Below are 26665 nucleotides of genomic sequence, written 5' to 3'. Positions count from 1 at the left end.
TATCATTCAGTGGTTAAATGATTCACCTGTGTTTATGCATTCAAGGACATTTACAAATTTTAATTCAACTTTTCACTTTGAGGTAACTGTGGATTCGGTTGTAAGAAATAGTACAGAGAAACGGTGCAGACCCTTTTTTGAGGTCCCCTACTCGTAACATCTTATAAACAATAGGACAAAATTACAACGCGATATTAACAGTAATGCAGTCAAGATCCAGGACATTCCCATTACCACACGGTTCTCAGCTGTCGTCCAGAGCCTTTTCTGAGTGTTGGCTCTGGGCAGTGTGCTAGGCACCAGAAGGGATGTAGAAAAGGAATAAATGCTGATCCTGTTGAAACCGTTCAGTTCAGGGTCGAAGTGGGAAGTGCTACAGAAAGGCATCTCCGAAGGGGAAGTAATTACTTTTTGCTGGGAGGATCAGAGAAGGCTTGTAAGGGCAAATACAAATGAAAACTAAGAGGCTTAATTCTCCTTGTTGAAAATAAGGGAAGAGACACCCATCCCCCTCTTTTCTTAGAGCAATTAGTTTCGAAACCCTGTAAATTCTTTCTCCGTCTCTTTGAAATGTAACTGAATCTTTTAAAAGCTAAATAAGCCCCTGGCCAGCTTTATGACCCAGGAATGTCTTTCTCAAGGACCTGGGAACCATACTTGGGAATGTAAACATCCAAAGAAAACAGTACCCCTGTCTCCCAGTTCCTGTGCAAAGGTAGGAGCCTCTCTCGAAAACCAGCTCCTGTTATAAGAAGTGTATTTTTCCTTTATATGAAGCCTTTTAGCAAACACAGATGGTAGCCCCAATCACCAGGTCAAGTCACCCCAATTACCAGATGAACTGTATGTGACACATGATGATGTCAAGTCCTCTTACTGGAGGACTAGTTGTCATTTACTTAGGGATTTAAGGTGTTGTATCTGCTTGGCTATAAAAGGGTAAGATTTCCTTCTGCCTGCAGTCTTACTGCATCACATTCTGGTTTAATGCTTATTCAATAACAAAAGTGTTTTCTTTCTCTACTAACTTTCTGGAGAGGCTTTGTGGACAGGGAGAAGATTTTGTTTTTAATTCTGTTTCCCCAGCAAGCTTCATGGAGCAGGTAGTGTCTGATCTCAGCAGTGAAGGATTACCTACATGTTATAGACAATTCATCTAAAAATAGGTCACATTTCCTATTGTCATTTAGCCCACACGTAGGATCTACTTTAGGCAGGTGGCAATGGAGGCTTTGCCTTGAAATTAAAAAAAAATTGATTGAGGTGAAATTCACATAACATAAAATTAACCCTGAAAAAATGTACAGTTCATTTAGTCCATTCACAATGTTGGGTAGCCAGTGCATCTATCTAGTTCCAAACCATTTCACCACCTCAAAAAGAACACCTGTACCCTTTAAGCAGTCACTCCCTACTCCCCTGATCCCCCAGCCTATGTAACTATCAATCTGCTTTCTGTCTTTATGGATATCAGCACTAATTATAATGCCCAAAAGGTGGAAATGACTCAAGTTTCCATCAACAGGTGAATGAACAAGCAAATTGTGGTATATCCATACAGCAGAATATTATTCAGCCATGATAAGGAATGAAGTCCTGATACACGCTACAGCATGGATGAGCCTTGAAAACATGACAATAAGTGAAAGAAGCCAGACACAAAAGGATGTGTATTGTATGCTTCTCTGTATAAAATATCCAGAATTGGTTAAAAAACCAATTTTTTTTTTTTTTGAGGGAAACTTCAAGCACATATGGAAGGACCTTATATACTAGATTTTGAACCCTTATCAGAGATGGCGTGGTCTTCAATGTGAAGTGTTTTCTGGTAAACAGTAGCAGTAAAGAGAGAGAAGTTGGAAGTAGAAAAATCAGAGGGTTGCTGATGGTGGAGGACGCAAGAGTTTATAGAAATTCCTCTGTTTGGCTTTCAACATCCACCTCACTCAAGTAAGCTTGTGTCTCTGTATGAACCTTCTCTGACATTAATGTTGTCTGCTTCCTGATCTTGGATATATGCCCTGCACAACTATTACAGTAGCAAAGGTCTAGTCCTCAGAATTGAGCATTTCTGCCTTTCCAATGCCTTGAATGTAGGACCCAGCTGTAGTGTTCCTCTTTTGTCTTCTCCAGTAGCTTTCCCCATGACAGATGGTGTGGGCAGGCGGAGGAGACCAGTGTGATACCATTCAAAAGTAGGACACAGTACTTCTCTGTAACCAAAGTTCATATATCTTTGGAAATTATTTTTGCTTATTGGTCTTCACATAATGGCTTGACTTACTGAGTTCTATTTGCAGGCTTACATATCCTCCCACTACACCAACTGGCTAGATGGATGCGCCTATTTCAGAAGCACACTCCCCACGTCCTGTGTCCTCTTCTGCCTTCTTACTTCCCCGTGATGCTGACTGCCTCCCTGGTTTTATGCTGCTATTGCAGAGCCCTCCAACTTTTCCTGGGTTGGACTCTGCTGCCTGACAGCTGCTATCAGATGCATCTGTTTCTGTCTCCCCATCCTTCTCTTTTTCTCTTGATTTCAGCTTCCCAGTCAGTCTCAGTATCTGAGCCCCCTCAGCGGCTCGGCGCTGTCATATAGCTTTGAAGGATGCACTGTGTATCGCTGGTTGTTCGCCAGCTGGTATTTATATGTAGATCCCTTTCTTAGCAAGCTTTATATAAATCTATATATATGTATATGTATATATATATGTGTGTGTGTGGTACATTTAGGCTCTTTACAAAGAGACCTGTAACAAATGAAATTTTAGCTGTACAATTTTTTTTTTTTAAATGGTATTTCCCCACAGGCTTGGAGGAGGTAGAATCTGACTTTGGTTATTAAAATAAGTTGCACTGAAAGTATACAGATTGACAAAAATTCTGTTTGTTTACTACCCTGAGGTTCAAAATGCTTGTTTTCTCCTTAACTAGATTGTGAACTTCTCAAGGGCAAAAAGTGCATGTCTTCTGTTTCTTTGGAACCTGCCCCAACTCCCACTCATTTAGTGGGTTTTCCCACTAACCCATTAGCCTTCATGCTTATTTAATACTTTTGAACATATGAATGAATACCGGAGTAGACAATCTTTTATCGACTTTATATCTTCTCTTGAAAAGGACTTGGTTATTGTTAAACATTTCTTTTTTCTTTTAATTGAAGTACAGTCAATTACAATGTGTCAGTTTCTGATGTACAGCACAATGTTGCAGTCATGTGTATACATAATGTATATTCATTAAACTTCTTTTGAGTTCTGGAAATGTTCATCGCAAGGCTCAGGTTTGTTTTGACCTTCTCATTGTGTCACCAGGACAGGAGTTGCTCACGTAGGGATTACTGTTGTGTATTTAGGATGGAATGATAATCTTTTCCTCTTGGGTGTGGGGCTGCATTCAGATTAAAGCCACTAATACAGCACACCAACACTTTTCAGTTTAATGCAACTTAATTACACCTATAAATCATATCATCTTACATGAATATAAGGCTTCTCCTTCCGTGAACAATTTTGAATGTTTGGAAGAAATGCTGGCGTCTGTAGTTTTTACCCTCAAAAAAATCATTATCTTTGAAACCTCCCCAGGCAGCCACAAGACTAGCTACTCATTCCTTGAAAGAGATATTCATTAAAGTCAGCACTGTTTGAGAATTACGGAAACATTTTCTATTCTCTTTGACAACTTCTCCATGTTAATCTTAAAGACCGAGTTAAAACAGAACCCACTCTTTTTTCAACTATATAATCCAATATACCTTTGCTAGTTTAGCTATGCCACCTTTGTACTTTTAATCTCTAACTTCATGTAGTCAACAGTAACTTTTGAGTTGCCTATGAAAAATAATCCGGTATTAAGGTAAAAGTGTGCAAGATTTATTTTCTGATTTAGTGCTTAACACAGTTGTTGATGTCTTGAAGACTGTAGTCTGCAATACCATTTGTGGTACTGAAATTTGTGAACATTAAAAGAAATTTCTTTTTAATTTTTTGGCCCCTCAGTTTGACTTTTATTTCTTTTCTGCTTCTGATACCACTGGTCCATTCAGTAAAAATAAAGATAAAAAAGTTTAATACATTTTAAGATGTCTTTGGCTTCAGTTACAAACATTTGGAAATTAAGAAACATTCTGAAATTTAGTCCAGCTTATCTGAAAAGCAAAGCTGTTGGGAAGGCAAGACTAGTTGCCTTTTAGTATGTCCACATTCTGCTGCACCTTTTACAAATATTTCTGCACTGTTGCCTTCAGAAAAATTCATTATACTAATCCATTACGCTTCAATTCCTTGCTTTCTTTTTTTTTTTTTTTTCCAAATGTCTCATCTCACCTGCGACTCAGTCCACCATTTCTGGCTCCGGAAACGAAATCTGGTGCTATGTGGACACACAAGTACTACAAGCTCACTTACCCTCAAAAATCATTAGCATTGAAACTTCTCCAAGTTGTCAGAAAACTCGTGCCTCATACCTTGAAAGAGATGGTCACTGAAGTCAGCGCTGTTAGAAAATTAGGGAAACGTTTTCAGTTCTTTTTGAGAATCCTAAAGGTTAATCTTTTCGGATTAGCTTTGGTCTTTTTCCAGCTGTGTGATGCTGTATAAGACCTTTGATTGTTTAGCTGCATCAGCTTATTGCTGTACTTGCTTATCATAAACAATCAATAACTGTTTTTTGACTTGAGTCAGGTACCTCCAAGACTGACTTGGCATGACTCCGCTCTGAATATGTGTTTTTGTGTGTGACTCACTTCTGGAAAGGACCCCTCTGTTGTGGTTCTTGAGTTAAGATAATTCATACTTCAAAACATCATATTTAGTTCTGAATTTCTAGAACTTCGTTAGCCGTAAAGTGATTTTTAAAAATGTACTCTAAAAGTTTGAATGTTTACCAGTTGGCTAGGATTTTTGCTCTGTATGACAAATTTTACCTAGCAAGTAAGACTATTGTACTTTCGGCCCTGCGCTCAACCACCGGGTCAGGCCCCTGCCCACGTTGCGTGCTTCCCCTGCATGGGGCCCTGCAGCAACCCAGGCCTGGGGCTCCCCGGGAGGGAGTCGCCCTCCCAGCCCCGCAAGAGGAGGAAGAAGAGATCCCTGCGGCATGACAAGCCCCCGTACACCTACTTGGCCATGATCGCCCTGGTGATCCAGGCCGCACCGTCCCGCAGGCTGAAGCTGGCCCAGATCATCCATCAGGTCCAGGCCGTGTTCCCCTTCTTCAGGGACGACTATGAAGGCTGGAAAGACTCCATCCGCCACAACCTCTCCTCCAGCCGGTGCTTCCGCAAGGTGCCCGAGGATCCTGCGAAACCCCAGGCCAAGGGCAACTTCTGGGCGGTCGATGTGAGCCTGATCCCGGCCGAGGCGCTGCGGCTGCAGAACGCGGCCCCGTGCCGGCGCTGGCAGAGCAAAGGCGCCAGGGGCGCCTTCGCCAAGGACCTGGGCTCCTAGGTGCTGCCTGGCCGGCCCTACCGGCCATCTAGTCCCCAGCCGCTGGCCAGCGAGGGCTTCAGCATGAAGTCTCTGTTAGGGGGCTCCGGGGAGGGGGCGCCACGGAGCGGCCCAAGTCTGTCAGGCTCAGTGCGCCGGCGGGAGGAAGAGGAGCCCACTCCACTCCTGCCCTCTGGGAGGCCTCTGTGGCCCCTCTGCCCCCTCCCAGGGCCCGTGAAAGTGGAGGGGGAGACTTACCAGGGTGGAACCAGCAGGCCCTCGCCCCTCTCCCCTGATTCCAAAACATGGCCCCTTCACTTACTGCAGGGCACCTCAGACCCAGGAGGGCTGTCTGGTGGAGGTCACAGGGCCTTACTTTGGGGACAGCTGCCCACCTCCTACTTGCCCATCTACACTCTCAATGTGGTAATGCCCTTGGCCCCACTACCACCCACCTCCTGCCCCCGGTGCCCACCCTCAACCAGCGCAGCCCACTGCGGGGTGCCCCCTGCCACCCATAGCCCCCGAGGGCTGCTCTGGGATCTAGATGCCCTCTTCCAGGGGGTGCCACCCAATAAAAGCATCTATGATGTGTGGGGTAGCCACCCCTGAGACCTGGCTGCCCCCAGCCCAGGCTGGCTACTCTCCCGGTGCAGCCTGTGAGGCTCCCAGGGCAGGGGCTGCTTTCCTCTCCCACCCTCTTCTGCCACCATTTGGCTTGTTGAGAGGAAACCAAGGACAAGAGGACCAAGAGGTGTGCGTAGCTATGGCAGTATTGAGACATGAGGCATCAGTAGAGCCGAGAGTTCACATGGTTGTTGGGCTGCCCCAGGAGAGCTGTGGCCCAGCTGGGTATCACCCTGGCCCTGGTAGACAGTCATGCCTCACCTACCCCTAGGGAAGGCTGGGAGCAGGGCTCTGTTTGGAGTAGCCCTTCCTGTCCCCTTCCTGGTCCCACCATCTTTGGCCCTCTGTCCGTCTATCCACCCATCCATCCGTCACCATCAGTCATCTCCCCTCCCTGGCTCCGGGCTGGGGAAGGGAAAGCCTAATGGCAGCTCTGGCCTGAAGTTCTGTCCTCCCTCAACTGCCTGGGAAGGAGGTAGCACCTTCTAGGGGAGAGGGAATAGAGACCCTTCCTGGTTTTGGTGGTGGTAGTGTGGAAGATAACAGTAAAGGAACAGACAATATTTCAAAAAAAAAGACTTGTATTTTTCATGCTGTCCATATCTGTCTTAGTGCAACTTGTGGGCAGTTGTCCATTCATATCTTTGGTTTTCTATTGGTTATTTCCAGTGGGGTGTTCCACTCTTATATCAAACTCAATACACATACAAATTAATCTGTTATCTTTCTGTCTAATTCTGCTCTCCTTCCCAACTTTCTGGTTTGAAATTAAAAATTTTTTGTTTACCCTATCTTAGCTTTTGAAAGTCTAATCATTGACCAAATCCTGTCTCTCATTCTTTACTTCTCCCAGAATGATCTCAGTCAAGAAAAATTCAATTTATCCTCGAATTGCTATAGTAACCTATTCACTTTATCTCCAGTCTCTATCCCCACCACTCCAATCCATCTTGTGTCAGAGGTCATATTAATTCCCTTATTCAGTCAACCCTTGATGGGTTATCCTGAGCGTAAAGCTTTCAAGAGTTCCCTGCAGAACTTAAAATTAGTATCTATCGCATTCTCCTCTATTTATTCTATCTTCTTTCCTTCTTTACTTCCTTTGAAAGGGAAAGTGCATCTCCCTTCCCTGAGTTGAACAATGCTTGGAAGAAAACCATTTAAATCTGATACAGTAAGAGCTTCTGAGACATTTATTATTATTTATATAGATGTACATTTCAAAAAATAGAGCATGACTTTAACAAATGTCTCAGTGAAACTTCGAAACTATTCTACAGTCAGAGCCTTGGTTTGATATGACTTTAACTGCTTAATGCAAATGATAAATCCATATAAAAACACAACTCTTTGTGACCTGGAATATACTGTTCCTCTGAAGAAAATGAAATAGAATGATGGAAAATCTCTCTCTCTCTTTTTTATTTTGTAATTGTTCTATTTTTTTTTAATTGAAGTGTAGTTGACTTACAATATTAGTTTCAGGTGTACAGCATAGGGATTCAATTTTTTAGATTGTACTCCAAATAAAATTATAAAATATTGGTTATATTCCCTATGCTGTGTATTACATCCTTGTATCTTATTTATTTTATACCTAATAGTTTGCACCTCTTAATCCCCTTCACCTGTCTTGACCCTCCCCCTAGCTGGAAAATCTTTCTTATACAAATTACCCGTGATTTTATTTTCTCTTTTTGATCCAGGTTCAGACTCATGATTGAAAAGGAAACCAGAACATCATATATTCTTGTTTGGTTTTAGGTATGCATAAACATTGTCATATCCAGGACCATCTTTTAAAACTCTTAAGTTGGAGTCATTGAGTTTTAGCTTTTCATATTTTGTATTCATTCTGTTTTTAACCTACATCACCCCAAATGTCTATTAAGCATACACCATGTTGGTTGTAATGAGCTAGTTTTTCTGAGGAGGGAAGGCAGAGCCACAGTGCTGCCCTAGATTTCACTTCAAGTGGGCAAATGTTTGTGGAGGGCCCTGTGCGGGGATGGTGATGTGTGGAACTAGGGCTGGGTTCGTAAGTCAAGGCCTTGGCCATTGCCTTCATGGAGCCAGTAAGAGGGTATTGAAAATTGGACTCACAGTTGTACAAGTTGTCCAGCCTTTGTAGTATAACATGGTTGCATTTAGTTAAGATTGTAAATAGGAGCAACCAGATACCTATACTTGCCACTAGCCCCACCAGATTTCCTTTTTCATTAAACTTGAAGCTTCTCACCTAGCAGCCCTGCCCCTCAGGCAGGCAGTAGTGGGTCTCAGTTTCCTTCGGCAGGTGCATCTTGATGTCCAGGAGCTGCTGGTAGCCTGCGCTCTAGCTCTCTGTCTCCCTGCGGAGGCTGGAGGCCTAGAATCTTTTAGAAAGAACTTCTGGGTAGGAGGTTGGAATAAGTCACCACCCAAATCTTTAAAATTGTGTGTTTTTTAAAAAATTGAAGTCTAATTGATTTACAATGTTGTGTTAGTTTCTGGTGTATAGCATAGTGATTCAGTTATACATATATTCTCTTTTCCATTGTGGTTTATGATACAATACTGAATATAGTTCCCTGTGCTATACAGGAGGCCCTTGTTGTTTATCTATTTTATATGTAGTAGTTTATATATGCTAATCCCAGACTCCTAATTTATCCCTCCTCAACCTCTTCCCCCTTTGATAACCGTAAGTTTGTTTTCTATGTCTGTGAGTCTATTTCTGTTTTGTAAATAAGTTCATTTGTATCATTAAAATGTGTGATTTTTTAAGTTGTTATGATTCTGATAGAAATCACAAGTGTTAACATTGGATCTTCGTGGAAACTTTTGGGTGTGGAACACCCAGTGGGGAAAGCAAAACGACCTCATTTTGAAATGATACAATGAAGCCCTTATTTGCATACAAGCATGGATATTTAAAAAAAATCTGACTTCTTGATCTTAGGCAAACTAATAAAAATTATTTGAAGCAATTTATCTTACAGATAGCTGCCAACAATGAGTAAAGCTAAAAGCAGTGTTTGTCTCTAAAGGTGGGGGTGTAAGGCTTAACCGACAGAGGTTGTGATAGTATGAAAAGCTCTTTCTGCAATGTCAGTAAATTCCAGGCATTAATAATTGCAGTTATGCATTGTACCAGTCCAAGAGAAGGTGCTTGGACTATGATTATGCTTCTCAAAATATACATGTGAGTTCTTTACAAAGTCCTTTGCAGAAAATCTCACCATCTTTCTATAAAAAGCTTAGAATGGCTCTTGCTTAGATTGCTTATGTACTTTTTGTGCATAAAAGTTGAGTTTTCAATGAAATATTGCCTTGCCTGTCTCACCTCCCACCTTTGCTGCCACGGTGAGATCATGACGCTCATTCAAGATGCTGCACTTGACTTCCCCAGGACACAGCTCTTGTCCTAGTTAGAAAGCTTGTCTTCCCCTGGTTTTGCCCTCTACATGAAATCCGGCTTCAGTTTTAATGGCCAAAGGGGCATTTAGTATCCCGCTCTCCAGGCTGACCTCAGGCCGAGGGCCATCTTTGTTAGCACTTCTGGTCTCCATAACATCACACAACATCCACAAGTTCCTCCTCTCTATGTAGACCGAGAACTGTCCTGGGAATTTTAAAGCCTGCTTGTTTGCTTTAGGTCGGGGAGGAGCACTTTTGTAAAATGGAAGTATACACAGTCCTTTTTTGGGTATCTCTTTCAGAATGAGACTACCCTGTGAGTTTCATATAGGAAACTGTAGACCTTCATTTATGTTGGTAGAGTGGAAAGAACACAGCTTTTGGGATTAGGAAGACAGAACTTCGACTTCTAATTCTTCCTCTTACTTGCCCTGTGACTTTGAATAAATGATTTGACCTCTCCAAGCTACATTCTTCTTCCTCTGTGAAATAGGAACAGTAATATCTACATCATAGGGTTTGAGGAGTAAGTGAAATAAAGCATATAGATACCAAGCATTTATCAATGTAATAAGTGCTTATGAAATGTGAATTCATCTCTTCCCTCTCTTTTTTTGCTTGATATCACTTGTAAAAATGCCTATTTAGATTAATTATAGACACTAGCTCACTGTGATCCTTTATATCACAGGTGGAACCACATTCAGCTGCACTTTTTCTAAGTTACTCTTAAATAAAAGGCAATACCTACACCGTAGACCGAGTCAAGCAATTAACAGATGTAATATTAAACAACAAGGTCCTACTATATAGCACAGGGAACTATAGTCATTATCTTGCAATAACCTATAATGGAAAAGAATCTGAAAAAGAAATATATATATATTTCTGAATCACTTTGCTTTATAGCAGAAACTAACATAACATTGTAAATCAACTATATTTCAATAAAAAATGTGGTTGAAAACTATTGGCTGTCAGTGGGGATGGGGTTTGGCTATGGGGAGATGTAATATAGGGGTGGAGGAGTAGGATGTACAAACTGCTGGGTGTTAAGGTAGGCTCAAGGAGGTCGTGTACAACACCGGGAGTATAGCCACTATTTTGTAATAACTGTAAAGTGAAAGTAACCTTTAAAAATTTATAACAATAGGGGGAGGGTACAGATTAGTGGTAGAGTGTGTGCTTAGCACGCACGGGGTCCAGGGTTCAATCCCCAGTACCTCCTCTAAATATAAATAAATAAATAAATAAATAAACCAAATTACCTCCCCCTCATAAAAATAAACAAACAAAAAATTGTATAACGATAAAAAACTAAAAAAAAAAGAAATGGTAATTATGTGACATGACGGAGGTGTTAGCTAAGGCTATGGTGGTGATCATTTTGCAATGAGAGGAGTATTAAATTCATACACTGAACACTTGAAACTTACACAATGTTATATGTCAGTTATATCTCAATAAAGCTGTGAGGTGGGGAAAGAAAAAAAATGTAGTAATACAAGCCAAGATATCAACAGTGATTATGTTAGATAGTGGGGTTATGAGTGATTTTAATTTTCTTCTTCTAGTTTGCATTTTCCAAATTGTCTTCAATAAATTACTTTTTTATTTTTAATTTTATTTCTCATTGAAGTGTAGTTGATTTACAATGTTAACTTCAGGTGTACAGCAAAGTGATTCAGTTATACATATACATACATATATATTTTTTCTTTTCAGATTTTTCCCACTATATATTACAAAAAATTGAATATAGTTCCCTATGCTATACAGTAGGCCCTTATTTTTAAAAAATATTTAAAAAATACTATTAAATTTTTTTATTTGTTTTTTGAGGGAGAGGTAATTAGGTTTGTTTGTTTGTTTGTTTGTTTATTTATTTATTTATTTATTTATTTATTTATTTATTTATTTATTTATTTTTTGATGGAGGTACTGGGGATTGAACCCAGGACCTTGTGCATGCTAAGCACACACTCTACCACTGAGTTATACCCTCCCCCTAAGTTACTTTTATTATAAGGAAAAAAAAAGTGATTGATGTGTTACCCCATTGTTTGCTTTTTTCCACCTGATCATTTCATGTTGATATCGATATTGCACGTGAGTAAATGTTTTTAAAAAAGAGCTTTACTGGTGTTTCCTGTTCTTCAAGTGTCCTGTTTGAGCTACTGATACTTTTTAAAAGTGATTTATTAACTTGCAGTATTTTGTTACTTGAGAAGATTGTTCGGAAGCTATTACTTGAGCTACGTTCTGGGTGATTTACATTCATCACTTTGTGTCCTTTGGTAGGTCTTTTGAACACTGTCTAATTCTGTGAAGTCTTTAAGCGGGTTTAAGCTGCTTACTATGGAGTCTCAAATCCTTTGCCTGTTTCCTCTCCTCTGCCTGCTGTAAACCTTGTTTCTTGTTTCTAATCTTGGTAAGGACGGCTGCCACTTCCAGCATCCTCACCATTCTTGTTCCGTGTCCTTTGAGGTCAGAAAGACAGGAACAACTTTATGAATCTCTGGATCAAAAGTCAACAATGAAAATTCATATGCAAGTTGGCTCTTCCTTCCATAAGCCCAACTCTCAGAAGAAAGAAACACACTCCTCTTATTTAAAGGTTGACTGCAGAGCTGAACTTGAGAGTTTCAAAATAAAAGCATATGCCTGTTGTGTGGTTTTAAAATAATTTGAGGGCCAATAATAACATGCGAACACCCTGGCCTTAGTATTTCATCTGGCATTCTGAATAAATTTCATGATCCAAAAGGGTTTAATAATTTCAGTTTTTAAAATTGTATGTGCTCATAACACATTCTACTGCATCTCAGTGTGTTGGCATCTAGGATCTGGTCTTTTCTGTATCTAAAAACAATCATTTGGTACAAATGGAACCTCTCAACCCATGCCAGGGAAACCCAGAATGAGGATTTCACCTCAAGATGATTTTCAGAGTAACCACATACTTTTGCCTTGATTTTAGGGTAAGTAAGACTAGCCGTAAACATAGGTCCCAGGTGGTACAGGACTGGATCTTCTAAGACTGGACCTGGGAGGACCCATGGAGAGAGGCTTTCCTGGTGTGACTGTGGTGGCCAAAGGGACAGGAGGCCCATACAGCTGGTTTCCATTTCTGTCCTGCCTTGAGTCCAGGCTGAATCAGTGAGTTCATATTTCTTAACTTTTCAGTAGAGGAGAAACAGCCAAAGTTTAGTTTGCTCTAATGCTTTGATGGGAACCATATGTTTGATTTAAGACAGTGAGGCTCTTTTTTCTTTGGATAGTGGTTTGTGCTTAGCTATTAACTTCGTTCTGTGGTTACAGTGTGCCTACAGGTTCACTTTTATGTTTTAGTTAATGTGCCTAGAAGAAAAAAAAACTACCTTATTTGGTTGTTTTTATTAATAAGGTTTGATACTCTCATACCACTCTTATTTTTTTTTCAAATTTTTTTGTAGGTGGAGTAACTCGGTTTATATATTTTTTTAATGGAGGTACTAGGGATTGAACCCAAGACCTCGTTCATGCTAGGCATGGCTCTGCACTAAGCTATACCCCCGCCCCGCCTCAATACTGCTCTTACTGATTTTATATTTGCAGGTACATTTACACGAATTATATTCAGGTTGATCCTTTTGTGATTTCTAATTTGGGTTTTTAGGCCAAGTCCCATGTTCTTTTCTTGAGTACCAGCTTGTGGGATTGATGATCTAACATGTGATCTGGTCACTGTAAATTCCTTGAGTGGAAAAGTCCTTACCCAGGCTGGCTTTGTCTTTCGCCTGTGTCTTCCTGGGACTGACCTGACCTCCTACCCTTCTTTGACACGCTTCATATCCCAGTTGAGACAAGACAGAGCCCTGTGGACCACCCATGGGGTAAATGACTTCAGCAGGGGGAGGAAACACCAGCTTGGCTAAGTGATGATTTTTGGCTCAAGGGGTGGCTCGATTTGACAAGGGAACCAGTATCTGAGCATCATTTCTCTTTGGGGCTTTCAAAGTTTTCAGAAACCTGGTCTCATATCACATATCCTATCTTCTTTCCCAAGATTTTAATTTTGACCATTCTCCTAAGCGTTCTGCAAACATGACTTGTCAGATTTCTCTAGTATTTCTCTTGACTGTTGTGGAATCAAGCCTTTCACTATGAACACCCTGTGTTGTCTGCTGTCTTCGTGTTTTTAGCTTTCCTGTCCATCTAAATGGAAGTTTCTTGAAGTAGGGGGCATATCTTATGCTTCTTTTTATATTATTAAATATTCAGTTTGGTGATGGACATAAAGAAACTAGACATTAATAATAGGTTGATTATTCAAATAATCGCATTCTTCTTTGTGGGCTAAAGTGTTGGCTTTAGTTTTAGGGAGGATGAGATCTAATTTCAGCTATAACTGAGTTCTAACGTTATGTTCAAATTTCCCGTATACAAAATGGCTATAATCTTGCTTCTTTTTTTTTATTAAGTGTATTTTATTTATTTATTTTTTGGTGGGGGGGAAGTAATTAGGTTTATTTAATATTTATTTATTCTTGGAGGAAGTAGTGGGAATAACCCAGGATCTCATATATGTTAAGCATGCGCCCTACCACTTGAGCTATACCCTCCCCCCATAATCTTGATTCTTATTGAAAAAGATACTATCATTTCTAGGTAAAAATATTGAGTTTCTTTTTAAAAAAATTCAGGAATCATTTAGTGAACTTGCAAAAGTAAGTTTACTGAAGCATAGAAACAATTAGAGCAAAGTCGTCATTTCAACTTTTTCAAGAGCATTCTAATAAGAAAAGAAGAGGATGCAGAAAAATTGGTCAGTCATCTATTTCTGGATGGAAACTCTTCCCTGAAGTCATCCAGAAAGATGGCTAGATTGATGCAATATCTTCATTTGTGTCCTTTAGATTTCTCTCTGAAAGACACTTGTTGGCCTGGAAATTGCTTACTTAATTTTCACCTCAGAAACATTGTTGACTTGGGAAGAGACGACTTTGCCGTCCACCACCTCCTCTATGATGGTCTTAGTCACTCTCGACTTGCTTGGATCTGAAAATCATAGAATCACAATGTCAGCCTGGACACTGTCGGAGAAACACAGATCAGGAGAAACCCAGGTGCATTCACTGAGTACGTTCTCCCTGGGCGAGATGATGTGAACAATAGCACGTACTTTTTATAGGACAAGTAAAACGTGCCTTTACTTCTCAGTTTTAAAATTATTGTGAACATGAACAAAAATGTCTACCTCTTCCTTGGACAGAACAGCTTCTGGATCTTGAGTCGCCAGACATGGATGAATCCCTGGATCCCATGTTTCTGGACCCTGTGTTTCTGGATCCTAAGCTTCTAAAATCAGATCCTCCAAAACCAGAACTGCTGGAGAAAAAGAACTGGTTTCCTTTGTGGTTTGCAAAGGCAGGAGAAAACCTCTGCGCAGAGGGCTCTTTCTGATGAAGGCAGATGTCTTTTGATCGGACTGTGTGACTGTTACCTTGTAAATACGAGTCCGGTCCCCAAGCCCCTTTTTGGTTTCATAATGTAAATACACCAAGGTATCCACTTAGCCTGTTCCTGACTTTCACTTACCCTCCTTCGCCATCAAGCAGGCGGTGGTAGGTCTCAATCTCCATCTCTAGGCGGGTCTTGATGTCCAGCAGCTGCTCATATTCTGCGTTCTGGCATTCAGTCTCCCCCCAGATCTGGCAGATCTGCTCCTCCAGGCTGCTGATCTGTATCTGAATTTGTGACAGCTGAGCCATGTAGCCAGCCTCCGTGTCAGCCAAGGTCCCTTCCAGAGAGCTTTTCTAAGAGAAAAAGCAAATAAACATTTCATGATGAAAATAAATCATGGGATGATTAAAAAAAAAACCTACAACACTTTATAAGGTACTAGAAGTACCTTCTCCCCGAATTACAACCCCTATTGCTAGATCCATTCCTTAATTTTGTTTGTTTGTTTTTTTGGAGGGGGAGGTAATTAGGTTTGTTAATGAATTAATTTTTTAATGGAGGTACTGGGGATTGAACCCAGGGCCTCATGCATGGTAGACATGTGCTCTACCACTGAGCTACGTACCCTCCCCCCGACTTCCTTAATTTTTGTTGGTGTTACTTTTTGAAAACTAAATCTTTTATGGAAATAGAGTATATTATCTTTAACTGGGATATTTTATGCTTTGGATGACCACAATATAGTTCCTCCTTAATCCTGCTTTGATTATGTGCCAATTAGAACATCTTGGCAATGAAAGAAACCTGAATCACTCAACTCTCTGTTGGAGATTTTGGAAAAAAGTGTTTGCACAAACCATGGCCAGTTGGGACTGCAGCTCGATTTCCAGGGCTTGCAGAGTACGTTTCAGTTCTGTTATCTCATTCTTGGCGGAACTGGCTGCCCCCGCATCAGTAGAGATCTGTGCTTGCAGTGATGCACTCTAAACACAAACGAAATGCAATCACTGCAGGTCTGATGAGATGTTGGAAGCAGCTTGTGTGTGACCGCAGGCTCAGGGTGACAATCTACCTGCTTATTGAACTGCTCCTCGGCCTCCCGGCGGTTCTGCTCAGCCAGCTCCTCATACTGTGCCCTCATGTCATTCAGTAACTTAGTCAGGTCTGTTCCTGGGGCAGCATTCATTTCTACCGTCACATCCCCTCCGGAGCCTCATTGCACACGCTTCATTTCCTAGCAAGGAGGGAAAAAAGACCATAGTAATGAAAACCGAAAAGCAATGACTCCCTAAAATGTGCATGAGCTGAAAAGTTGAAGTTGAAACTAGGACACTGAAGGAGGGGAACCCCATAAAATTCACATGTAATTTGCTCATTATTACTCTCTCTCCCCTCCTCCCCTCCTGCATAGGAGTTGGAAATCCATTCAGATGGAATTTAATTAATTCATCAATTGAAATATAGTCAGTTTATAATGTTGTGTTAATTTCTGGTGGATAGCATAGTGAGTCTATCATGTATATATATATATTCCTTTTCATATTCTTTTTTATTATAGGCTATTACAAGGTTTTAGACGTAGTTCCCTGTGCTATTCAGTAGGACCTTGTTGTTTATTTTATGTATAGTAGTTAGTATCTGCAAATTCTGAACTCCCAATTTATGCCTCCACCCTCCTCGGGATTTATTTTATTTTATTTTATTATAGAACGGAGGGTGGGGGAGACTCTGTAGACCAGAGTCGCTGATTCACATGGAACATGTCCCTACCTCCTCGTGGTTCTTCTTCAGGTAGGCCAGCTCCTCGGTGAGGCTCTCAATCTGCATCTCCAGGCCGGAACGGGTCGTGGTCAAGTCATCCAGGACTTTCCGCAGGCCGTTGGTGTCCGCCTCCACTGTCTGCCGGAGATGTAGTTCGTTCTCATACCTGGGAGGGTACAGTACAGCACATTTCGAAAAGTCCAGTCTGTCCTTCCATATTCAAGAAAATATTTTCTCCCCTGATCAACTGGATAAATGAAGGCTAAATTTTCTCTTAGGAGCTTTTCCCTGTAAAGCAAAATCTGAGCCTCATATTAATTCTATTGATGGCCAATCTTTTTTATAACGAAAAAATCCTGAAATGGCCTCTCTATTTTCTTGTTGGTGGGATGATGGTTTTTAACATTTACCCTTGGGATGTTTGTGAATTTAGGTCTTGATCCCCTAAAATTTTTTTTTTAATTTAGAATAAACTAAGCAAATGAATTACATTTTATTTTTCCTACATTTGTTTTCAAGCCTTCATTTTTCTTACTTCAGTCTGAAGTCATCAGCAGCCAGTCTGGCATTGTCAATTTGCAGAACAATCCCAGCATTTTCAGTCATGGCAGTAATGATCTAGAAAAGACAATAACAGTGAATAAATCACAATTGCTTTTTACCTGTGTCTGGACACCCACCTGTGAGAGTAGACGTCCCCTGAATTAGCTTTTAAAAGTGATTTGCTTGGAAAACTTGCTTAGTAATGACACCTGCATTGATAATCCTGATGTATTGGACTACCTCCTTCTGTGAAAATTAACAGTTTGCACAGGCACTGGAACAGGCACAGAACATTGTTTCACAGAACACAGCCCTCGGCATAGTCTTGCTTCTTTGGAAGATCAGTTATTCTATGAGCTCTTTCAGAAAATAGTGTGAAACATGAATTTCACTTCCAAAAAAGTCTTAAAAATATATTTTCCATACATCCATGGTGAAACATTTTAGATTCCATCACATTCTCATATAATATTTGCACCAGATTTTCTAGGAAGAAAAATAGTCGTAAAGACTATTTAAATCTAGCAAGACACTAAAATACGCCAATCTGCCAGAATTAATCATGAAATAATTAGACTAAACTAGTGTCCACTCGTTGTCATCACTCTTACATATATGTTAACTAGCTGCCTGGCACTGTATAAATTTTACTCGTATGCAGAAATCCTCAAATTTGAGATGCAAACAGAATCAATGTGGGTTGGGGGTCATGTATACAGTACTATCATGGTTAAAACACACCAAATCCCATTTGACAGATGCAACAAACAAATACATTAAAAAATAATTCCTTGACTTGAAATTCATCATTACAATACATGATCTGAATAAATGGGAAAGACACAGAAGTTGTAGAAACTGGGCAAGGACTAGTGTCTCACCTGATTCCTGAGATCTTCGATGATTGGATAGTATTTGCTATAATCCCTTCCGGATCCACCATCTCTAGACCCAGGCCCAAATTTGTCATACCACTCCTTGATTTTGTTCTCCAGATCAGCATTGGCCTCCTCCAGGGCTCTGACCTTGCCTAGGTAATTGGCCAGGCGGTCATTGAGGTTCTGCATGGTTTGCTTTTCACCTCCGGAGAAGAGGCCCCCATCGCCAATGCCACCACCCAAACCACCGCCGTAGCTGTAGAAGCCTCCGCTAGCACCGCCGCCGAGTCCAGAACCCCCGCCGAGTCCAGAACCCCCGCCGAAGCGAGAACCCCCGCCGAAGCCAGCCCCAGAGCCTGAAGCTCCTCCAAAGCCACCCCCTACTGAGCAGCTACCAACACCCCCCCCCCCCCAAAGCTGCCTCCATAGCCCCAGCTGGTGCCCCTACTCAGGCCACAGCTGCCGGCCCCTCCTCGGAAGCCCCGGGCAGAGCCTCCCCGCAGCCTGCAACTGCTTCCGCCGCTGAAGCTGCCGCCCCCGGCGACGGACACCCTGACCGAGCTGCTGCCTCGGGTCCTGGAGGACACGCGGGATGAGCAAGACATGCTGTTCCTGCAGAGGTCTGGCTTGTCCAGGTGAGTAGGAGAGGTGACATGAAAAGCAGGCTGCCTTTTTGGCCCTTATACACACACTTTTAGGGTGTTCCTCTTCGGTGTCACTTCTTAATCCCTGTTACAGTTTTACTAATCCGCAACTGGGTAATTTTTTTTCCCGAACCCACTCTACCGGCTCTTTTTCTGAAGTTGGGTCAGAGCCTCGGGGCATTTACTATATCAAGGGGGAAAAAATAAGGTGGAGGAAAGCCAAAAATTTTTTTGTTTTCCAAAATTACAGTTTTAGTCTTGCAGATGTTTCGGTGACTGGTCTTTCTTTTCTGAAAGTAATTCTATTAAATTTGCTTCGTGATTTCCCAATTGCAGGGCACATCCCCAGATTCACAGATGTAATTAAAATACTTAATATGAGAATGGAAATTGTTCATCAACTTATGACTTTCTGTTTATATTGTTCTCTTAAAGTCGAAATTAACTTTAGCATCGGCATTTGTTTCAGGTTTACTTAATTGCCCTCAGTGATTATTTCAATCAGCATATTTCTAAGGTTGTTGAAGTTTGTGATTTTAGGTGACTGTTTTCTTTGTATTTTGAGATCAAATGAAATATTTTTACTGTTAGTAAGAAACACTGAAGCAAGTAAGTCTTCCATGTACATATTATTAGATCTTAACAACATGTTTACTGGAGCAGAGAATATCTAAGAAAGATGGGGGAAGTGTTTAGGCAGATCGTTTTAGTATCAGATCGGAGTTAATGGTGAGATGCTGTGCTAGTAAGGTGCTTTTCTTTCTGGTTGAATTTGAGTCTGATGTAGCAATACCAACTTCCTTCTTTAGAATCAAGTCTTAAGACACGAAGGGATGGTGTTAATTTTGTTATTATCTGGCGAAGAGGATCTGAATCATTTCTTTTAAACTTTATTTTGTTTTTTCTTTTATTTTTTTTAAACTTTTACGTGACTCACTTCTGAGAACCAATGTTAGACCTGGAGTTTTTGACACCCAGATCTGGAGTTTCCCGTCTACTCTCTGCTCCCGTTTTTTCTGTTTTTGTTTAAAAGATATTTAGAAAAGAGGATCTGTATCCACTTCCGATAAGCAATGTTATGATTGTTATGACTGGGGTCACATTTTACAGATACCGAAATCTAGAATCCTCCCCAGTTCTCGTTCTGCTTCCTGTTTTTCTGTCCCTTTGTTCTTTAGATTATTTCCATTCGTCTCTGCTTGTAGTTTCTCTGGTTTGAAAGTGTTTTTTTTTTTTTTTTTTTTTAAGACAAATACTATATGATTCTATTTATACGAGGTACCTGGTGTAGTCAAATTCAGAGACAGAAAATAGAATAGTGGTTGCCAGGGGCTGGGGTGGGCAATGAGTTGTTTAATGGCTACAGGGTTTTAGTTTTGCAAGATGAAAAGAGTTCTGGAGATTGGTTGCAGCACAATGTACCTGATACTACTAAATTGTACACTGAAAAATAATTTTAAGATGGTAAATTTTACGTGATGTGCATTTTACCACAATTTTTAAAAGGCTTTTTTTTTTGTTTTTCCTCCAAACAGGACAGATGCTTCCAAAGAAATTGTTTGGTCTCCTGAGCTTTAGGCTCAAGTAGCTGACTTTTGCTTCTCTAAAACATTTTTTTTTAATTTTGTTTTTTTATTGAAGTATAGTTGATTTACAATATTAGTTTGAGTTATACAGCAAAGCGATTCAGTTATACATATAATACACACACATATATATTTTCCATTGTATGTATCTAAAACTTTCTTGCTTACCTTGGCCAACTCTGTTAAACTATGTGCATGCTTTAATCTTTAAATTCAGTCATTTGTTATCCAATGCTCTGCCTTCTTTTGATTTTTCCTTAGACTGCCTTTGGGACACATTGCTAAATAGGTGATAATTCCCTTTACTGTGTAGCTCTTTATGTTAGCTTTTGTGGTCTGCCTGCATTGTTTTGGCAGTAGTGGTGTGTGACTGCTCTTATACTGAGGGTGCCATCGCTCCAAGGGGTACAAGGTGTTTTATAAATTTTAAATCCTTCAGCTGGGAGTCATTCTCATTATGCCCTTCCTTCTAACGTAGGTAAAAAATGCACCACCTATTCAGTGTGTCAGTCATCTTGCCTCACCCCTCCCCAAAGCTATGAAACCAAAGAAGTTTCAACACTAATGGTTAAATGACATGCAAATATTGGAGGTGGGAGGAAGTACCCCTTTCTTTTCCTCCCTTTTAAAATGATGAAACGTAATCTTTCCACTTTCATAAAGGCTGGCATTTGGCTTCAAAGGCTTAAAAAAAGGCACAACAGCTCAGTGAAAGAAATTTGATGAAACTCAGAAATTTCAGCTGTTAGACAGAAAGAGCTTTAAGTAGAAAGACAGACAAAAGACAAAATGTCACAGTATTTTAGCCTCTGAATGGTGCCTGGGGCTTATGCAGTTCTTCTTTCCTTGTTATCTGAGTTGTAGCAGTTTGAGTTTGGAAGCTTTATGGGATGTTTGGATCATTTTGGGTCTCAATTGAGGAAGCTTGTGATGACTGAGGTATTCTGTCTTCTTATTTTTTAGCTTTCTTCTAGATACAGTTTTTAGTGCTGACATCTAGCTCTTTGTTTTTAAAATTTAGCTTAAAGAGTAAGTTATCCTGAGATGCTTTTCTGATATTATTATTATTTTTTTAATTGAAATACCATCAGTTACAATGTGTCAATTTCTGGTGTACAGCACAATGTCCCAGTCATGCATATACGTATATTTGTTTTCATATTTTTAAATTAAAGGTTATTACAGATATTGAACACATTTCTCGGTGCTAGACAGGAGAAAGTTTTTAAAAAATCTATTTTTATATATATAGTGGCTAACATTTGTAAATCGCAAATTCCCAAATTCTGATATTATTCTTTTAGTCTGTTATTCTATACTTGGGAGATGACGGATAAGAAGGGCATTTAATGAATAAAATGGCCATTACGGCCTCAAATTTTTTGCCTAATGAGGCAGTGTGTAAATAATACAGACATAAATGAATAGGATTTCCTTCCAATGTTATATAGTATATAAGGATATGCTTAAAATTTCCTTAAATGCATTTTTATGCTTTCTTTTAATGTATCCATGTGCCTTTTCTTTCCAATGGTGAATCTCTCAAACAGACGAAATCTTGATTCAGTGATTTGCAAACTGGCCAGAAGGCTGGTGTTCAGTGGATTAAAGGATTGTAATCACATAGATAAAGACAGTTCTGTTCTTGCCTGAAGTGTTAGAATTCTTTAATAACCATTAGTCCCCATTGTTCTGAGACACCCCTGAATTTAATACTCACTCTTTTTATTTGAAATAACGATTTCCCAAAGATCACAGATTCGTTCTCGGCATTCCTTTCATTTGTAAAATGAAAGCTTCAAGAAACTGGTGAGGATCCAGTGAAACACAGTGTTCAGGAATTCTGGCTTCAGTGCCTGACATCCAATAGTTGTTCCACATATGATTGTTTAAAAGCAATAGACTGAACCCAGATGTCTGGGCTTCCAGTTCAATACTCTGCCCTCAGTTTTATGTAGTTTTGAATACTTTGTGATCAACAATTTTTTTTAACCTGTAAAGAATCATGTCAACTACACTTCATTATAGAATATGACTTTTGTACAGAATGGTTTGCAAATAGTAACCATCAACGTTTTTGTGAGATAGATTTGTGAGTATTGGAAACAATTTCAGATGGATCGACTGTATGTGTTTAGATTAGGAGGAAACCCTTATACCGAAAGGTACATGCTATCCCTGATGAATCTTTAGAGTTGAGAATGGAATGAACACAGGGCTTCTACCTTCTGTTCACGCCAGAGAATATTCTGAGTCTCTCAAATAAAAGCACCAGATCAGCATAGCTAAGGAAAGTAAGTGGGCACCGAGTGTCTGTTGAGTGTTGGCAGAAATTATTGTGGCAGACAGTATGGAAAAAGGAAAAACTCCAGTCTGATGTGTGCACGGCTTCTGTGACGTGTAAGTTATTGTAGAGAGACAATAAATGTCGATTGAATAAATAAAAAACAGCGCGGCTTGACTTGCTTCATAAACACCTTGATCATTTTTGTTCTTTACTGTGCATTCTGCCTTCTAAACCTTTATTTCTCCACCTCTGGGTTTGTGATTCTGTGTGTGTGTGTGTGTGTGTGTGTTGGAAGGGTTGTTGATGGGGGGAGGTATTGTTTGAGAAGGGGGCAGGGAAGAACATGCCAGAATCCAGGGCCTCCCCTGTAGAGAATCATTGTTTAAGTCAGTGTCTGATGGTGGCCGCTGGGGCCCAGGGTCCACTACTTGGAAGAATTTAAAAAAGATCTTGCAATAATATGTGTCCTAAGAGGCCTCTTCTGGTGGATCTGACACCATCCCTCAATCAATTTCAGCCTGGTTGTATTGTCAGACACAAAGACGTTATGTTACAAACACCTACAAAAATAGAACAGAAATCCCCCCATGCAGTGACTGTTCCTCTTCCTTCATGCCTTCCTCTCCCTTCCTGACTTCTTTCCCCGTCACCCTTTTCCATCCTTCTTTCAATAGTTTCAGTTAACACGTCTGCCCACAGGCTTCCTCTTCTCCACCCTTATCTGTTCGGTCATGCCCCTTTGCCAAATTTTGTTCAGAGAGAAAATGACTTAGCTTCGTACTTGTCGTGTTTGAATGCTCTAGAATCCCTTCCCACAGCTCAGTCTTCTAATGAAGGTCATTGAGTGAGTTTATGGGGAGTTAAGAGAAGGGGCATGTGACTGTGTAGGGTTGGAGGCACTTCTGTCCTCCAGGGTCGAGAGTTCATACAAATTGAAGTAAGCACAGAGTGTACAGACTATTTTTGCTTAAAAAGGTCCTTTGGGACCTCTCTTCCTACCAGACAGGCAATAGTCTCTATTCAGAGAACCCACAGGCATATATAACCCAGAGGGTAACCTGAACAGCAAGGCCCAGCCTCCTGTGTCTCTCTTACCATTGCTAAGTCAATCCACTGGACATTGTCCCCTCTGCTCTTTGAGTCTGACCCCCAGTTTCCTTTGTGTGGTCTCCTGATCACAGAGAAGCTGCAAACCTTTGGTCAGGGAGTCCTAGTGGTAAATTAATAGTTTCATAAGAAAGGAATAGGATATTTTTCTCTTGTAGGCTCAGGGGAAACCTTCACCTGTTCATGTCCTCTGTCCTTATCCACCAGGCCTGTGACACAACTTTATACATATGATTCTTAAATTCCAGCACTTAGATGTCTGTAGATGAGGCCACAGTTTCCTGATCTGTACAATTATTAGGTTGGACTCTGTAATTTTCAAGTTGCCTTCAAGCTCTGATATTTAGCAGTTTGGTTATTAAGTACATTACTTCTCAGTCAGATTTAGGACGTGATTTACATTACACTTAGGAGGGGTGACCTTCACTAGCGTGCAGGCTGCGAAAGTTTAGCCCTGGTACTTAAGAACTGGGTAGAGAGTCCTGCTTGTTTGGTAGAAATGGAGCCAAATTAAAGGTTAGAAGTCGGAGGGCCTCCTTCACTGGCCTGTGTGTGTCCACCCCAAGGGAAAGCCTGGTAGAGGTAGCTGACGGAAAAAGAGGTGCTTACCTAGGATTTCTTCCAAGGCAGAATTCCACCCGAGTTACAAACAAGTGCTCACGGTAGCCTGTTTCTTATGCCCTGCTTTGTCTTGGCCTTATCTGGTCTGGCTTCTGTCTTTCCTACAGGCCCCTGAACCCTTCTTGTCCTCAAGCTTGAACAAGCACACACAAAAAGTAAAACAGGCCCCCTTCACAATTCTCCTGGGAATCAGCTGACCACAGTGAGATGCTTTTCCTGTAAGACCTCCGTGGTCCTTTCTCCTTGTTTGCCCAACTTCCCCTCCAAAGATACTGCTTGTCTCTGCCTGCCTCGTCTTTTACCCTGTAAAAGAAAATCTGTTTTCTGTGTGATTTTGACATGCTTGCAGATTTCTGAGCTCAGAGAAATCTCCCTCTTGCGACAATCGTCTTTCTCATGAAAGTCTCTCCTTATCCAAGTCCAGCTTTTTGTTTTTAAATTGAAGTACTGTCAGTTACAATGTGTCAATTTCTGATGTACAGCACACTGTCCCTGCCATGCATATAATTACGTATATTCTTGGCTTTGTTTTTATTTGACACAATTAGAATTCAATAATAGAAAGACAACCAGAACAACCTTAATTGGTAAATTAAGATGCATTCTCCTAAACAACTCTTGGATCAAAGGAAATCAAACCCAGTATTACAAACCAACTAGAAAAGTAGTGAGAAGAAGAAAACTTCGTACCTGGACTTTTGGGTTCTAGCTAAAATTGCAGAGGGAAATTTCTAGCCTCTAATGGCTACTTTATTAAAGAAGAGAGACTAACGATGAAGAAACTTGGTATAATTAAAAAAAAAAAGAACAACAAAAGAAAGCAGATGGAAAATAAATTAATAAAGATGAAAGCTGAAATTGTTGATGGAAGATAATAAATACGTACAGACACTCAAAAACTGTTCTTTAAAGAGACCATTAAAATAGACAACCTCTTTGTGAGCCTGGTTAAGGAAAAGAGAGAGAGATTCAAAACAGACAAGATTAGAAATGGGAAAGGAGACCTGTGGGTCCAGGAAAGGTTAAAATAATTATAAAAGAGAATCACATACAAGTTCATGGGACACACTCGGAGACAGTTCTAGTACTTAGCCCATAAGTGATCTCTATGCTCATCAGACCAGTCCCACCAAGGCTCACCCCAGGCACAGGGACAGGGGCAGGCTCAGGTAGACAGTCTACCTGCACGGGCCCCGGGGCATGCTGCGAGAGCGGAGGCACAGGGCTGACCCCAGGAGAGCGGGGCTGTTGAGAAACCATTGCAGAGCTGTGGGCTTGGATGGGAAGGGCTCACAGGATAAGACAAGTCTGAAAACAGAGGTTGTAGATCTGGGCCATGCTTGGGAGGGTCGGCTGTGGGCTTAGGACCTAGGAGACCACCCTATATGGTTACTGTTGTGTGGAGGAAGCCCGTGGGAATGCTGGCTAAGAAGCTAGATCTTTCCAGGAAGGAAGAAAAGGAACAAGATTCGTCTCTGATGTGGGGCTTGACTAGATAAGCAAAGAACAGGTCCCAGTAGGCGACTGTTCTCCAATGCTTGTGCCCTGAAGGGAGACAGAGAAACCAGGTGTCTGGAAGCCTGGCATCCTTCCCGCAGTGGTGCTCAACAGCAAGTCCAGGGTCTACCATTGCCCTTCTGGGTGCGGAGTGGACACAAGCATTTCTAAAAAGGGCTAATGGATGAAGTTTGTGTCCTAACCTGTGACCTCTTCATTGTTGATGCCTGGGTATTTCTAGAAGCACTTTGACATGATTAGTCCTGGAGCCAAGGACCCAAACCATGCCCTGTTCTCTTCTTTCTGTGTATCCACAAGTTCACCACCATTCAAGCTTTGCCTCCTCTAGAACGCTTGTCTTGCCCCATCCACCAACTCCTAATTTACCAGCTTCCCCTTCTCCCCACACACTTCTTTCTTAATTTTTCTAAAAGTTTCTACCACGTGACTTACCACTTGGCTACTCTTTTATTTTTCCTTAAAAATTAAAAAAAAGGATCATATTCATTGTAAAAACACTTAAACCTTCATATGGTTTTTCTTTGACAATTTAAAAATTTCACACGCAGTACATACTTACTTCCGAAAAATTAGAAAATGCATATAAAATGTAGCAGGAATAAACATTAGCCATATTTCCACTACCCAAGAATAGTCACTGTTTACACTTATATGTATATTATTTCAAATTTTTAATAAGCATGTCTGTAATTTGTATATAATTACTTTTCTTTCAAAAGTAGATACTACTGTATGTATTGTCTTGAAACTTTTCATTTCTCAGTTGACGATTTTGTTTTGTGTGTGTGTTTTTAGCTTTTTTAACATTTTTTATTGATTTATA

General features: G+C 40.6%; 1 protein-coding gene, 1 long non-coding RNA gene, 1 other non-coding gene and 1 pseudogene across 3 annotated transcripts in view; 2 read left to right on the top strand and 2 right to left on the bottom strand.

Annotated features, from left to right (window-relative positions):
* LOC123618410 (uncharacterized) overlaps positions 1 to 26665 on the top strand; it is an 82572-nt gene that overhangs the window by 21933 nt on the left and 33974 nt on the right. The window lies entirely within an intron of this gene.
* LOC141573609 (forkhead box protein H1 pseudogene) lies at positions 950 to 10262 on the top strand (annotated as a pseudogene).
* Positions 13901 to 18708, bottom strand: KRT24 (keratin 24). The gene is given in 9 exon segments (XM_045520718.2): positions 13901 to 14492; positions 14692 to 14819; positions 15033 to 15250; positions 15755 to 15880; positions 15970 to 16131; positions 16668 to 16824; positions 17194 to 17276; positions 18083 to 18490; positions 18493 to 18708. Coding segments are annotated over 9 exon segments (1578 nt in total). The 5' UTR covers positions 18685 to 18708; the 3' UTR covers positions 13901 to 14388.
* Positions 15453 to 15527, bottom strand: TRNAG-ACC (transfer RNA glycine (anticodon ACC)). The gene has a single exon. It is a non-coding gene; the product is annotated as a tRNA-Gly (tRNA).

The sequence above is a fragment of the Camelus bactrianus genome, chromosome 16 (assembly GCF_048773025.1).
Source record: "Camelus bactrianus isolate YW-2024 breed Bactrian camel chromosome 16, ASM4877302v1, whole genome shotgun sequence".
Classification (NCBI taxonomy): Eukaryota; Metazoa; Chordata; class Mammalia; order Artiodactyla; family Camelidae; genus Camelus; species Camelus bactrianus.
This window is presented reverse-complemented; position numbering and strand designations above follow the sequence as displayed.